We start from the raw sequence: 15921 nt of genomic DNA, 5'->3' as shown, positions 1-15921 counted from the left end.
CGTCAGTCTGGGCGCCTCCCCAGCCACTCAAGGCCAACGAGCCCCTGCGACCCGGGCCCGCGCACCGCGCAGGGTACACTCCCGGACCCCGAACCCAACCCGCCTCCTCGCGCCCTGGCGGGCCTCCCGCGCGGGTCTGGACGGCCTCTCTACCTCCGCTCCCGCCGGCCTCCAGCCTCCCAGACCTCGACCTCCCCGCCCCCGGCCGGGCCCCCGCGAGGTTGCGCTTCCCGTAAACTCCCCGCCCCGCGCGGCCCCCTCTCCGCCTCGGCTCCGCCCCCGCGGGTCCCTGAGCGGGGCGTGATTGGCCCGGCCACGCCATCACTCTCCGGACGCGTCACCGCCCTCGTTTCCGAACGCCCGGAGACCGGCAGTGGTATTAGTGCTCTCCGGGCCGCGGAGGAGGGCGGCGTGCTGCCCTGCTCGCTCCTATTCGCCCGCGGGTCGGCGCGCTAGCCCAGCCGAGCGGCGAGCAGGGCTGCGGGGCTGCGCGCTCAGCCGCCCCCTGGGAAGCAGTAGCAGCTAGTCCCAGCTCCGACATGGGGAGCTGGCGAAGTTGACTAGCCCCCCGACCCGCGCTGCGTCCCTCCTGCCCCAGAGGTGCGTTGCTCTCTCCAGGAGGTGCCCGCACGCGGCCCTGCTCCAGGTGTGCTCAGGACACCCCGTCCCCTGGGACCAGAAAACTTCACCCCAAGTCCAAAGAGTGAGCTCCGAGGGCGGTGCCGGGAGCCAGACTCCCGACTCCGCGCTTGGAGGGGCTGTCCCGGCGGCTTGCACGGCCGTCGGAGGGCGGAGACCCGCCGGAAACTTTATCACCATCATCGTAATTACTACATTTTACTCTTTCTCTCCCCGCAGGGGCTGCGGCCAGCGGTCTGTCGCGCGTGCTTGTTTGCCAAAGGAACTGCCCGTGGGAGAAGACCCACAGAAGAGTTGTTTCCCCAGGGCATACCTGCAGCCCAGCCCAGGGGCTCGGGCGGCCTGGATGCGCAGGACCCAGGCCCGCAGCCGCTGACGCCGGGCGGCGGCGAAGTTTGGCTGCTGAGCGGCGCGGCGCAGGGCCACTGGACAGCGGGCACCCCCGCGGCCGCCGCGACTGGAGGGATGCCGGTGGGGGGCCTGTTGCCGCTCTTCAGCAGCCCAGCGGGCGGCGGCCTGGGCGGCGGCCTGGGCGGGGGGCTCGGCGGCGGTGGCAGCGGCGGCAGGAAGGGATCCGGCCCCGCCGCCTTCCGCCTGACAGAGAAGTTCGTGCTGCTGTTGGTGTTCAGCGCCTTCATCACGCTCTGCTTCGGGGCGATCTTCTTCCTGCCCGACTCCTCCAAGCTGCTCAGCGGGGTCCTGTTCCACTCCAGCCCCGCCCTGCAGTCGGCCGCCGACCATAAACCCGGGCCCGGGGCGCGTGCCGAGGACGCGGCAGATGGGCGAGCCAGGCGCGGCGAGGAGGGCGCGCCCGGGGACCCGGCGGTCGCGCTGGAGGACAACTTGGCCAGGATCCGCGAAAACCACGAGCGGGCTCTCAGGGAAGCCAAGGAGACCCTGCAGAAGCTGCCCGAGGAGATCCAAAGAGATATCCTGCTGGAGAAGGAGAAGGTGGCCCAGGACCAGCTGCGTGACAAGGCGGTCTTCAGGAGGCTGCCCCCGGTGGACTTCGTGCCCCCAATCGGGGCGGTTGGCAGGGAGCCGGCCGACGCCGCCGTCCGTGAGAAGAGGGCAAAGATCAAAGAGGTGAGTTCTCGGTACTGGAAACCCCTCCTGCCCGGCAGTCTTCTGGGAGAAAAAGACAAACCTTTGAAACTCTAAAGACTAACATTACAGTGTAAAGGGGCATAGAGCTTTTCCTCCTCCACCTGGTGCAATGTGAAAGGCTCTTTCGTTTTCTTTCTTTTTTTTTTTTACTATCACAGTAGATGTGGTCAATTAAGATCTGAGGTTGGATCCCGTTGCTTTTAATTTGCGTGCTCTGGTAAGCATAAACCACGTGAGATAGGTATTAAGTACATGGGCAGGTGGGGTGGTGTGCAAACCTCCTCTTTCACTGGCCTGTATGGGTTAATCGTCCCTGAGAACATTGACAATGGGGGTCCTAAACAGCCCCCTACTGAAGCTTGGACTGGGCTGGAAATGGAGGTTGGATGTAAATGTAAAGTATTGATCACAGAGGATCAAAAGGTTCTAACAGCCAACACACCCTGGCCTTCAGTCATGTGGCTGAAGGTGCCAGGTGGCATCCTGTGTGTACTTACAGATTAGAGAGGTAAAACCTGAGAACTTCCTATCTTGGGGCACACTGTTGTGTGAAAAATTTAAAAAATGAAAAATTTAAAAAGCCAGCCGATTGTCTCTTGCATTTCTAGTGTAGTCAGAAAAAGAGTATTTTATGTGACGCAACAGGTTTGCCTCCGCAGCAGCACAAAGATGACAAACTTAATCTAAGACAAACATGGACTTTGATAAGTCTTTCATAGTTTATTTCTCATAATTTTCAGTTGGCACCTGTAGCATATGACCACTTAGCTGGCTTAAAGCTGAGGGGGACCTCTAAAGTCATTTTAGACTGTCAATTTAAAGGTGAAATTTGAGGGGCCCAAAGCCCCAGAATCAGTTAGTGATAAAGGACTTGAAACCAGAACTTCCTCCCAGTCTCCTGTCACTAGTCAGCAGGTTCTTTGTGGACATGCTTCCTTCCACACCTACTCTCCTGTGTGAAACTATGCCAGCCTGGATTTTAATACAATCCCAGAGCTGTAGGAACCAAATTAAAAGCATTTCATCCCAAATCTTAATTCGGATTTCTAAAATGCGTTGTAAGTGGAAGTAGTATTTTGTCATTTAAAAATGTCAGAGCCTCTGTGAAAATAAATTTTATGTTTGACATTGGGTAGGTAATCAAGAAAGGAAGAGTCCTCATTCTCCCATTTTCAGAGAGTAAACAGAATTTTGAGTTCGTGAAGAGGTGTTTAGCTTGAGTACCTACAGAATGGAGGCAGCTTGATTGCTATGGGATTTGTGACTTTAAGACCAGATGAATATGGTTTAGTGGTAATTGAGCAGGTTAAAGTAGATTTGGGTCCCTTTCAATTTACCCTAGGCACAAAGTCGGTGCCTTCATCGTTCTGTACAAATAGCTTTCTTTGAGCCCATCACCTTTCTGCTTTGGGACCCTTCTTCAGGCATAGAAGAAGACTTGGAGGAATGGATTTTATGCCCCCGACTTCTCTCTAGCAGATTGCCTTCTCCATGAAATCCTGTCAGGGACACCAAACTAGAAAAGTGGATAAAAAGCTTTATTTCTCACCAGTTTCCCTCACCTCTTCATCTCCCTTCCTCCTTAAAAATATCCGGACAAAACCATAGGTAAATTAACCCTAAAACTATATGTTTATGTATCCCTTAAGTTTAAAGCAGTGCAATTCACAAATGTCATGCCCTGAATTCCTATGAGCTGCCAGTTAGTGCAGATCACAGTTGTCCAAAGAAATTATTTTAAATACTAGAGATGCATGGATGTTGAAAAGCTATCCGTACCAAGCAGTAGTGACTAAAAGTGCATTAAGAGCAGAAGCAGTGGGAATTGAGGACAGCATATTAACAGTATGCCTATCTGCCTTTATTGGATCCATGTTATCTGTCTCTCTAAATCAAAAGGTCTTAATTAGCCATGTAAAGAAAATGTATGTAGCCTTCTGTATCTGTGTGGTGCTAACATCTTAGCACTTAGATGTTTTGAAACTGCCCAGTCTTGCATAAAGTGGTGGAACTAAATGTGTTCTTTTAAATTCCATGTTGCCTGAGAACCCCAAAAAAGCTAGCATAATTAGCTTCAGTATTTAGTCAAAAGCTAATGGGGAGAAATGGATTATGGTTTTTCATCAGATTAGTTCAGGCAGATGCATTCCTTTGTAAACCAAAAAAAAAAAAAAAAAAAAAAGTAACTCGTGCTATTCTAAAACTGTGCTGAAAATGTTCAGTTTTAGAAAGGAAAGAGTGGCTACCTATTGTGAATAGAGCACTAGAGCATTGCACTTCAACTTCACACTTATATTCAGTTTCTGGAACCACCATGGACTTCTTTGTCCTGGCCCAGTGGATCTTTGCCTTGGTTTTATCTCTATTGTTCCTGTGTTTTCTAGTTCTCTTTATATACGTAGGCTCTCTATCACACCTGAATGTACTAACAATTTTATAGCTAAAATTTAGAAAGTATAGGCAAATCTAATATGTTGAGAGCTTAAACTCTAATTTTTGAGCCGAACATTAAGTTTGTAAATTTGGTTTAAAGACAGCTAATAGTATTCTTATATTGCCAACACAATTATGTTACTGGTACTTTGGTAAATTCTTAACAAATCTGTGCCTAGAGGAGACCACTGTAATTTCAAATTGGACATTGCCTAGCTCCCTTCACAAAAAGCCATTATATGCTTTCCAGTACTAACTTGATGGATGGTAAATCTTTGATGTAATGCTTAAAATTGAAATCAAGATGCTCCATCCCATGAAAATTTTGTAAATAAACCAGCTCTGGAATTTCCCTGAATTTTATAATACATAGTACACATTATCATGAGTTTGATCTTTTAAAATTTGCACTAAAGTTATCCTTAGTTTTAAAAAGCAGTGTTAAAATAATGAAGGGCAGAAGTTAAAATAGCACCGTAGAATTTTTAAAGGTTCCTCTTCTATCTTAACCCTTTTTTAAAATCAAGAAGCTTCTTTCTTTCTTTCTTTCTTTCTTTCTTCTCTTCCTTTCTTTCTTTTATTTTTTTTGTTTTTTGGTTTGAGCTTTACAAAGAACTTGTACTGATTTTTTTAGGAGTAGAGCCATAATCCTAATTTAGAGGATGAATAATTTTGGTTTTCATCTCCTGGAATTAAGGGGAGTCCTTGAGTAATGGGGGATAAAGACAACTTGTTAGAGGGTATTCTTACCTTCTCAAACTGGAATCTCCACTAACCTAAACGGGTAGGAGTGAAGGGGCTGACAGTCAGCTTTGGGTCTCTCAGTTAAGGCTTTGGGATTGGTCAGCCGTGGGGCTCAGAGTTGTCTTTAGGTTTCTCAAAGCATTCTTTAGTTTTTTATTCCAGTTTTTTAGTTTTTTATGCCAGTTCTGCTCACCCTACGCTGAAACATACCTGACATTGGCAATAGGTAAATGCAAGATCCCCCACTCTTAGGTCATAGTATTTGTAAAAATTTTTTCTCTTTAATAAGTAAATGAATAAATTAAGATTTCAGCAGTTTAAGTGGTAGAGTAGATGCTGACTGTTGAACATTAATACATGAAAGCAAGAAAAGATTGTTAATGGGTGATCAATTATGCCCAGCCTAATTTTCTGTAAGCTATTGATAATTTGTTTGAGAGGAATATTCTGTCTTCCTCTTACCAGGTACCTTAAAATTCATAGGACTTAGAACCTAGTTAAGGTGTGAAAAGTGGATAAAAAAAGCATTTTTGAGTCAATGCTTCTCTATTTTTTTAAGTGAGCTCATAAAATAAACCATCTGAGAAAATTTTCTTAGTATTTCACATGCACAGTAAGTGCCTTTGTATGAAATCTGAATTTGTTGAAATTCAGTGGGAGACTTACATATTTCTATTGAATTATTCCATAAGCTATGGTAGTACAAATTCTTCAGTAAAGAGTTTCAAGCATGTGTCCCAAGGTCAGAGGGGAGGAATGCCTACAGATCAGTGTGAGTGATGAGAGATAAATATACATGGGTAGATCAGAACTGCACTGGAACCTGCTTATAGCCCATAGCCCAGTAGAGAACCTGTGTGACCTTTCAAGTTCTTTACAACCTACAAAACCATAAAAATGTGTGTGTGTGTGTGTGTGTGTGTGTGTGTGTCAAAGTTGAGTTTTGATTGATCAAAATAGGAACATCTACCCCATGGATTCCAGAGATTCTATGAAATGCCTTTCCCCTAAGCAGACAAAAAGGGTAAAGGAGAAACCGGTATTTGGTAGTTTAAGGAAGAGATTCTTTCTTTGGGAAAATTAAGTCGTGACTTTTCCTTCAGTTCTCAGTCTGGTGTTAAGTCTTAGTGTTAAGTAGTTTGAACTGCCTCTAACCAGCCCCTGCTTAACCCTCACTCCCAAACCTGTTTAAAGATCCTTTATACAAACTATGCAGATTTTTTCTTTTATCAACAATATGCCATAAAAATTTTAACTCTCTGATTGTTAAAAGTAAACATATGCTCTAAGTCATAAAGTCTTGTTCTGTATAGTCCTTAGAGATAGCTCAGCTTGCTCATCTTACAGTAGACACAACTGAGACAGAGATTTTTCTGGAAATCACATTAGAGTTGAGTGGAGGATAGAAGCCAGATCCTTGGGGACTGCTGCTCACTGCCTTAACATGGCTTGCCTCCTAAGTAAAATGCCACAGAAGTATATAAATGGACAGGCCATATTCATTATTTGCAGACTCTCATGGAGAATTATTACAAAACACAATTCTACAGTATTATAAATCTGACCTTATATTAGTTAAATTACATTAACTATAGTCATTTTTTAAAACCGGATTAGTGGCATGATTTAGAAACCTCTTCTTTTTAAAGCCACCCAAGAAAAGTTTGATATGACATTTTTTTTTTTCTGTTGATAAAGATCTTAGCAGGAAGCGGAGACATTTGTAATCCTTCAGTTTGACATTCTTTACAAAGAGAGGTGGGGAGGCAAAAAGGAGGGATAGGAGAAGAGAGGCAGCTTAGAGAAGAGGAGTGTGATAGCATGGGAAGCTCTTTGAAACTACAAACCTACATACTCTTGACATTGCATGATATGTAACAGAAGAATTGATGGCTAGCCTAAAGGACTACAGTATTTAAAAAGTAAACATACATTAAAAATTACAACAAGCTACAGACTCTGTATCGTAGGAGCACGGTTCTCTTCACCCAAGTAGGTCCTAGAGAGAGTCTGAATACCCTGGCCTGTTCCTGCTCTGTCCCCTTGCAGCGCTGTTTGGGTGTGAAGAGCTGGTCTGGAAGCAGTTGACCAGAACCTGAATTCCTGCCTTTTAGCCACCTGAGGCACGTTGTGATTGAATCTTTCAGAGCTTCAGTTTTCTCATTTGTAAAATGAAGACAACAGTGGGCACCCATTTTGTTAGATCAGAAGGCTTAAGTGTGGTCATCCCCAGCAACACTTAGAATGGTATCAGGCATGCTGTGAATGATTGATAAATCCTACTTGCTATTATTACTGTTAATACCACTGCCTAAAGCCATCGATGTAAGATTCCTTCGCTTCATAATGTTAGGTAAATCAGGAAGTGGATAACGAAGTCTCAAAAAGTTACCAGAAACAGTTCAAATCACGTTTGGTGCTCAAAAGAATACATTTCCAGATCATCAAGTTGATCTTTCCAGACAGCTATGATTTTATTGTGTTACTGTCAACTCTGATTTTCTCTGCTACCTTCCAAATTCCAAAAAAAAAAAACAAAAAACCTTTAGGTCTCTCTAAAATGGTATACTTCTTCAGCTTCTGTACTTCAAGTATTTGAGACTTGGTCTCTTTCTCGTAATCAGATGTGCCCATTCCTGAAGTGGCTCCTTCTTAGAGGAAACACAGTGCTTGAGGCATTGACTCAAGGCATTGACTCCTTAGGCATTGACTCTGTTCCCCAAAATAGAAAGGGAAATTGAGGAAAGTGCTTTTTCACCAGTTTTATCTTTGGAGGAATATTTTTAAGAAATGAGAAAAAAATTACTCCAAACTTGACAGAAGTATACTTAATTATGATCAATTCTATAGTCAGAGTGCATTCTATCATCTAATAATCAAAATTCACATCGGTCAATTGTACTTTGTAACTCCAAGATTTTGCCCTTCTTTGAGAGCCACAAATTGAGATTTATTAGGGTTTTGGGCCCAGAAAGACCTCTGAGATCCTGAAGCCTGGTCTTCATTTTCCATGTGAGACACAGGGCCTAGCGAGCTGTGATTTCCTGAGATTCCCCAATGCACTAACTTCAGAGCTGGGAACTGCCTCGTAGCCTGAAGGCCACACTTGGCCTGTGATTTCTTGACTCTAATGAGAACATACGTTTTGGAGGCTGGCTGTCCTAGCCCTCCCTCCTCCTCAACTCTGAATGGCAGGCCAGCAGTGAGAAGCCCATTGAGACCATTCTAAAGGGAGAGGAACATCCTTGCTTAGTGAGGTATTGCATGAGAAAGCAAGACTGGCTAATTCCTTGGCTCTGAAGAAGGGGCAGCACTGCCCTACCCACACTGGGTCCTGATAAAGACTTGTGTGATCTTCAGGTACTTGAAAGAAAACCAAATGAGATTATGGCTTAAGAGCATTTAAAAGGCACAGCCCTCCTTTGCCTCTTGAATCCTCTGACAGTTGCTTTAGGTACATTAGAGCCCAGCAGTCCTGCAGATAATCCAGAACAGAGATAATAAAGTTAAAAAGCCCACCATCCTTTGTATTCACTTGTCTTTTGTAACTAGAATGCCTCCCTTACTTCCTTTTTTCTGTCAGTCTGTCTCCCTGGTTATTAAGCTTATCAAAGGCCCGTCCCCGACCTGCCCCACTGTGTTCTCCTCACGCTTGCTCTAGGGCCTTTCCTTTAAGTGAATGCAAGCCTTATTATAGTGACTTTAATTTGCACATCTTCACGCTGTTGTATGTGGATCTCCCACAGGACTGTCTGCCCCCAGTCCTTCCTGGGAGGGTGCTGGGTGGGAGAGGAAGCGTAGAAGAGCGGGTGAGAAGCTGCAGAAGCTCGCCAGCTTCCTCTGATAACAGGGCATCGCAGGCACTATCAGCATCTCTGCCGCAGTATTGGTGGGCATGCCTATTTGCTGACATTATAGGGGTTATGAGGAAAAGTGTGCCCATGGGGTGTGGACACAGACCTGTGAACAACTGTGGGGATGAGCGAATTCAGGCCATGCAGGGACTGCTGGAAACTCTTATCTGCCCTGTCCTTTCTCACTGAATTGTCTTTCCAAAGTCCTGTGAGGAACACTTAATTCTTCTAAGGGACCAAAGGGCTCCTGGATAGAGGGGTTAAGGGCTTAGCCCATGCGAGGGGTGGTCAAGTCCAGCCTCAGTACAGCTTCCCTGAACTGATGTTTGGGCATGATTGTCTGACCCTAGTTCCCCTTTCACAAGAATATGTGCTAGAGCTGCTCAAAGGGTGTGTTTCCTCACTGTCCCTCTATCAGGGCATAAGGCAAAAGGACAGTCCCATAGAATGATTAAGGAAGCCCAGGCATGTGTTCCTAGTGGCAAAATCTCATTCCCAGCTGCCTGAAATTTCACCATCCGTGCCTCCCTTTTGTTGATGTATTACTTCTTAAAGCTGCTGTTAAAAGTGTATCACTCGGGGCGCCTGGGTGGCTCAGTGGGTTAAAGCCTCTGCCTTCAGCTCAGGTCATGATCTCAGGGTCCTGGGATCGAACCCCATATCGGGCTCTCTGCTCAGCAGGGAGCCTGCTTCCTCCTCTCTCTGCCTGCCTCTCTGCCTACTTGTGATCTGTATCTGTCAAATAAATAAATAAAATCTTTAAAAAAAAAAAAAAGTGTATCACTCAAGTTGCCCAGCAGAAATTATTATACTTTGAGATTTGTCTTAGCAAGGGTGAGAATAGGTTTGTAGAAGAAGGAAGTGTCTTTCATTGTCTTATTTCATTGCAAACCAATGCTGGCTTAGGAAGAACCATTTTGAACGTACACAGAAATTGAAAAAAGACAAATATATCCTTCATATCCCTACCACTTAATCACAGGTAACCCAACACTACGCCACCCCAACATGTAGGGGGTTTTCCCCCCACAGATATAACCACACTATACATATGTGTTTTTTCATTTTCTTTGGAAGTGTCATTTTATGACAGCCTAATGTGTGAAGTACAAGCATCACAGTTTATTTAACCATTCCCTTGGACCTGCACATTTAGGTCATTTCCAGTTTTTTGTTTTTGAAAAAATATGATTAGATAAACACCTTTGTCCATTAGGTTTCCATCTTATTTTTCATTGCCCTGACTCCCCCCCCCCCCACCCCTTAAGGAGGATTTCCCCTTAAGTTCCTGAAAGAGGAAATGAATGGGTCAAAGGATCACAGTACATTTTGAGGGATTACTTTTCAGAAACAGTTTATACTTTCTCTTGTAATATAGTGAATGTAGTCTATTAAGTCTTTGTAAATTTCATAGGTGATGAAACAGTTTCCTGTATATTTAGTTTGCTTTTCTTAGAGCAACATTTTCTTCTGTGTTGGTTTACTAGTTGCATTTCCTCATTGTGAGTTGGATAGAACAAGGAAGTTACTAAAGGCGCAGAATTTGGGGAAAAGGCAAAGCATGGATACCTAAGGAGTGGGGTGTCTATTGGAGAAGATGGATCTAATAAGCCAGCTGATGGGACATAGGGGCTTGCAAAGGAGGCAAGGGCCCGTAAAGTGATAGACAGCATTTTATTTAAAAGGGAAAAAAAAAAACCTTAACACAAAATTTGCTTCTTCCCTGAGTTGGTCACTTAGGATAAAAAGTACTCTTTATTGATAGGAGTACTTACCAAACACCTCAGCTAGGACCCATCCAGCCCCTTCAGCTCATAGTCATTGTTAGGTTATAGTTGGGCTTTTGCATCATATATTTGAGGAAAGTATTGACCTCTCTGAAGATCTGGGGAAGGTGGGAGGGATCCTTCTTTTTTATAGAATTCATCAGGTTGGTTTCCTAATATTTTAAGTTTAGAGTTGAAGATCAAAAATACTCCAAATAGAATTTCAGAAGTGATTTTATGATGCCAGAAAATAGCAAGTCTTACAAAGATGAATTCTTACAGAAAAAAAATTACATTCTATGTCATGTGTTAGAGGCCTTTAGTGTTTTAATTATGATAAATATGCATTTTGTTTAAGGTATCTTGAGAATAAAAAAAAGCATGATTTGTTTATGAGGTTTGGGCTTTTATTTTATTTTTTTGCTACTCCTTCAAATAATGTCTTTTTATTCAGGCATTTTTAAGATAGTGAGGAGCTGCACATTTCAAAATGTATTTTTATTCTGACCTTGGTTAATTCATAAAAGTCTGCCAAATGCCAGAACTCTTTAAATTTGGCTTTGAGACTGTGTTAACACGGGGAATAACGATTGACATAAATGTACTATATTATTTTTATAAATTGTGGCTTGAGATGATAGTAATTTTAGAATATTTAGGATGCTGTTCTCTGAGACATGTTATTTTTGTAGTCAACTAGCAGTGTGGAATGTTATAATGTATCTAGTCAACTACAGGTTTTCATCTCGTAATTAGAAATGCTTCAACAGACATACTGTGTTTTTCAGGAGTTATTAGCCCAAGTCAGCAATTTTATAAGGCATTCTTATTAAGTGTAAAAGGAACTTTATGTAGTAATTGGTGTGTATTTAATACATTGTGTACATTTACTTATATTAAGCATTTTGTTTAGTCTTCATTATTTATTTCTCCTAGGGGTTACTTGGCTTAGAATGCACGATGAAGAACTCAGTAGCTTAAAAACAACCCCACCACCAACAAAAAGGAATCTGGACGGGTTGGGCAATTTGAGGAGCATAAAAAAGTGAAGATGATTTATTAACTACCATGTTAAGCTGCTTTAGCAGTTAGGGTGAATAAAAATTATGATCTACTAAGTGTTCTATCAGTAATAAGATAAAGTCATAGCACAGGTTAGAAGTATTTGTTTTCTCTCCCTCCAAAAGTACAGAATCTCTGTAATGTCAGCTCTTCAGAGTCCTGAATCTCTTCCAGGACTACCATGTTGAGAGCAAGATAAAGAGCTTCCCCATCATGCATCCAGTGGGTCAGTTAACCCTGGGCCTTGCCCATAGTAGGACTCAATAAATATTTGTTGAATGAATGTGCTTATTTAAGCAAACATACCAAGAGGAGTTATTCAGGTTGATTGTGACACACATACCCCCACTTAATATAATTACAGAATCCAAAAATGGGGTCCACTCATCTTTGGAGCTCCTTCTGTGTATCCTCATAGGCTACAAGCCATTGTCTTTTGAGGGAAAGCTTCCTATTTTATAATAGTCAAATTCATTCAGAACCAGATCTGGTGAATAGAGATCAATCAACATAGGAAACACCTTTTCCCATTTTAAAGTTGTTTTCACAATGATTTATAAAATGAAAAACTGTGTTCATTTTCTTATAGGACTCGTAAACTGGCTGTGCAGGTTGTCCATAAAAAAATCTTTTGGGCAGATGTGACATCAGTGAAATAAATGTAGATACTTGTGATATTCCTTTGAAAGTCAACACTTAATTGAATATTTTTATTCATGAGACACCTAATTAAAGTTGGTTTGGGTCACCCTCTGCTCCCCTCCCCAGCAAATATTTTTGAGACAATGATGTTTTTATAAGTAATGTTTACAGTACCACACCGAAATGAAAAGTAATAGGTTAGGGGTTATTTTCCACTAGAGAAATTAGAATCTAATAAAATTTTCTCTGTAAGAAGGTGTGATATTTTGGAAAAGAACCTTGGTCTTCTGTTTCCCAATTAAATATTTTGTAGCTCCTGAAAAGGGCTGTCTCATGTAAATAATTGCATTTTAGAAGCTCTTTGAATTTTATGAATTTGTAAATGGTCCCTTTTCCAATTCATTCTGTAGATCACTATTAGATTAGTTTTCCTAAAATACCGCTTCTCTCAAGTCCCCTATCCCCGGGGTTTTTCCTATGGAGTAGGGATTCAGACTTAAGCCAGCTTCAGAATCCTGTGGGGGACAGGTTAACGCACATAGATTGCTGGGCACTGCCCCCAGAGTTTCTGATTTAGTAGATCTGAATGGGCCCCAGAATTTGTATTTTTAACATGTTCCCACGTGACTAATATGGCTGGTCCAGTGTGAAAAACATTGTACTAGAATGAAGAAGTCTCCTTCCTTAGGCTGGCAATCATGGTCTTCTCTAAATTGGCCTCCGTCTGCTTCTTGATTCATAGCTCTTAAATAAGAAGGGCTTTAGCTTTAGTTAAACTAAACTAAACTAAACTAAACTAAACTATTTGAGCTAAACTTGCATAGTTACCACCTCCAAAACACAGCTAATTAAGGGCTTTGCCTTGTTTAGTTTATTCCTTTCAATTGGAATGTCCTCTTACATGCTCAGCATCCAGGACCTCCAAGCCCTTTCTCACAATCCCAACATTTACTGATCTCTCTCCCTTTTCCAAATTGCCACGGCATTTGTTATTTCTGGCTCTGCCCTGTGGGTTGCTAATTTCATGGACATATATGTTATCTTTCAACTAGATGTTTAACCCCTTAAGGGTGGAGACACCTTTTTCTATACCATAGGTTCACAGCCCAGAATATAACAATGGAAGGCAGTTTGTCTTAAATGTAACCAAATTGGGAAACGATTTAAGTATATCACCAAAATTCTAGTCAGACTGTGAGGCACTGTGACAGAGTACAAACCCTCTGAGCCTCCCTTCTGACTCCTGTGAAATGGAGCTAACATTTCTCTTTGTGCAATTCTCATTCTGAGAATTGAAGTAGGAAATACATGTGCATTTCTCAGCATAATACCTGGCACATAGCATTCATTATTCAATAAATAGTATTTATTTATCAGTGACTAGGGATTGTTCAGATTAATAAGCTCCCGACTTTTGTTGAGAAAGGGGTTGTCGGTAAGTAAGTGGATTTGAGAAGTCATTTCCAAGAAAGAAAAGGAAGCTTTGGCTGCAATATTGTTGCATTAACCAATACTAGCTTGTATTTCCTGCTGTTACCTCCCTCTTTGGTTGTTGTTGCCAAAATTCCTGCTTCCTGTAGCAGGAAAGTAAGCATTCTTTTGCCTCGTTTCATTGTTATCTCATAGAAGGGATGCTCGTCTTTGAGAAGACCACGGAGACCGTGACCATTCATCAGTGTCCAGTTACCTCTGGCTTCCTGGCCTGGTGTGTCATGTGACACTCAGACTGGGGGAGAGGGGAAAAAAGGAGAAGAATGAAATCTGGAGAAATACCTTAAGAGCATGAAAAGAAATATTCTGTGAGCCGAAAGGCTGAAAATGTTTCATTCAGAGATAGCTACATGTATAAATTTAGCTCAGTAATTAGGCATATGGTGCTTTCATTTAGGAAGTATCTACACCCTTTGTGATAAGATCCGTTGATTATTAGAGCTGCTGCAGCTTTAACTGTCTGCAGCAGAGATTCCTACTGCATTTAAAACAAGAATTGAAGAGTGAAATGGAAAAACGGAATTAATAATTTGTTCTTGGTTGGTTTTAATCTGCTCTTTATTAACTTTGTAGTTTATGCCTGGAGGATTAGATTTGGAAACAGAACATCAACTAATGTTCTAAAAGTTTACTTCCTTTTATTGGAACATTATATTCTTAAAGACTTTCTGAAGAACATTTTGGCTGAATTTAGGCTTAAGTTCTTATGATTCAACCTAAAATAATAGAAACATTTTGACCTATGATTTTATTTTTAATTTTTAAGTTATTTCATGTTAGATTTCAGAGTAGGGTTTATTTAATAAAACCTGATTAATGTAGAGAGGTGAAAGTATTCTTTGCTGAGCACAAGTATGTGTTTAGTCTCCTTTTTCTCTAGCTCTTTTTTTTTTATGCCTCTCCTCCCCCCATCTGTTTCTTCAGTCTTAGAATTTTAAATCTGCTCGCTATTCCTGGTGAGGAAGATAGGAAAAGTTAAAATCAAAAGATATTTGCATTTCCCAAGCCTCGTCAATGTTTCTAAAATTGACTGACATCAAACAGACAAGGATTTTATAAATAGGAAAGAGTCCTATTCCAAGATAGAGCATAGTGTGATGAACTAAAATACAGAGGTTTAAAAACAGCTGCCCTTGGGGGAAAGGCTGTTCATCTATTTCTTAATGCTTCTTTAATGTAGTTCCATTAGAATCTGCCTGTAAATCTGGGATTTAGTGTAGTTGCTTGTGTGGTTGTAGTTCTCCACCCACCTGTGATCTGGAGAATTACACCCCAGCTTTTCATAAGGTAAATACATTAGAATTTAAGCATTTAGAAGAGACTTCTTTGGGGACTGGAAGTTTATGAAACTGTAATGCTAGATTTGGATTAACCGACTATAGATTTCTCATTAGGAAAACGAATCTGGATGTATGTGTTCTTGGTAAGTAACAGCTTCAAACTAACTCCTCTACTTTGGCTTTAATGGGGTAATAGAGGTTTAGGAGTTTACAGCCAAATATGCCACGGGAAATCAAGTATTAGTTTTAGGTATCTTAATTTAGCGTCTTTTTCTGTCATAGTTTTTACCCGTGCTGTTAATCATCCTCCGTCCTTTTGTGTCTTCTCTCACAGAGAGGTGGAGCTAATGACACAAAGGTGGAGAACAGAAGAGTGGAAGAGGTGTAAATGTTAGACTAGTCCCTTAATCATCAGGAACTGACCGTACTTATCAGCAGAGAACTAAGCGCACTCTCGCTTTCCTAGAAGCGTGAGTTGTGAACTCCAGACATTAGCACCTGTGCACAGACAGATCACCTTTTCCCTGACCTGAGGGGCACTTACTGCTAGGTTTCAAATTCCTAAGGGAGAAAACTGTCTAGTTACCTGATGGTTAGCATATCTGTGGGCCTTGGGCTCTCAGTGGAATTGCTGGAAGACTATCTCTGGAAGAAATGCCTTTGACTGATTTGAAATCTCAGGCATCACCGTAGCGTTGTTAGGGCTTTGCAAAGCACTGGGGGATTTTTGCAGACAGCGCTTTCTAGAGCTGATCTGAAGGTGGTAAACTAAACTGGCAGGGAAGGACAACTCTTCCTCCATCCTGAGGTGAGTCACCCGGCCCTTACTTCACTCCAGAGTACCCTGCCTTCACAAACGCCAGGAGCACAGAGCACATTATTGATCATAAGAGAGAACGTTTG

At 42.4% G+C, this 15921-nt stretch overlaps 1 protein-coding gene across 2 annotated transcripts in view; it reads left to right on the top strand.

The window, feature by feature from the left end:
* Positions 1 to 393: 393 nt before the first annotated feature.
* Positions 394 to 15921, top strand: part of MAN1A1 (mannosidase alpha class 1A member 1) — a 168518-nt gene continuing 152990 nt past the window's right edge. The window contains exons 1-2 of one of the 2 annotated variants that reach the window (XM_047732866.1): positions 394 to 600; positions 859 to 1725. In XM_047732866.1, the coding sequence (XP_047588822.1) occupies positions 1105 to 1725 (621 nt within the window). In that variant the 5' untranslated portion in view covers positions 394 to 600; positions 859 to 1104. Of the gene's footprint in view, positions 647 to 858; positions 1726 to 15921 lie in introns of both variants that reach the window. The other variant, XM_047732865.1, reaches the window with a different exon arrangement.

This window comes from Lutra lutra, chromosome 6, assembly GCF_902655055.1.
Source record: "Lutra lutra chromosome 6, mLutLut1.2, whole genome shotgun sequence".
In the NCBI taxonomy this organism is placed as follows: Eukaryota; Metazoa; Chordata; class Mammalia; order Carnivora; family Mustelidae; genus Lutra; species Lutra lutra.
The sequence above is the reverse complement of the archived record's forward strand: the minus strand, read 5'-3'. Positions and strand labels throughout refer to the sequence as shown.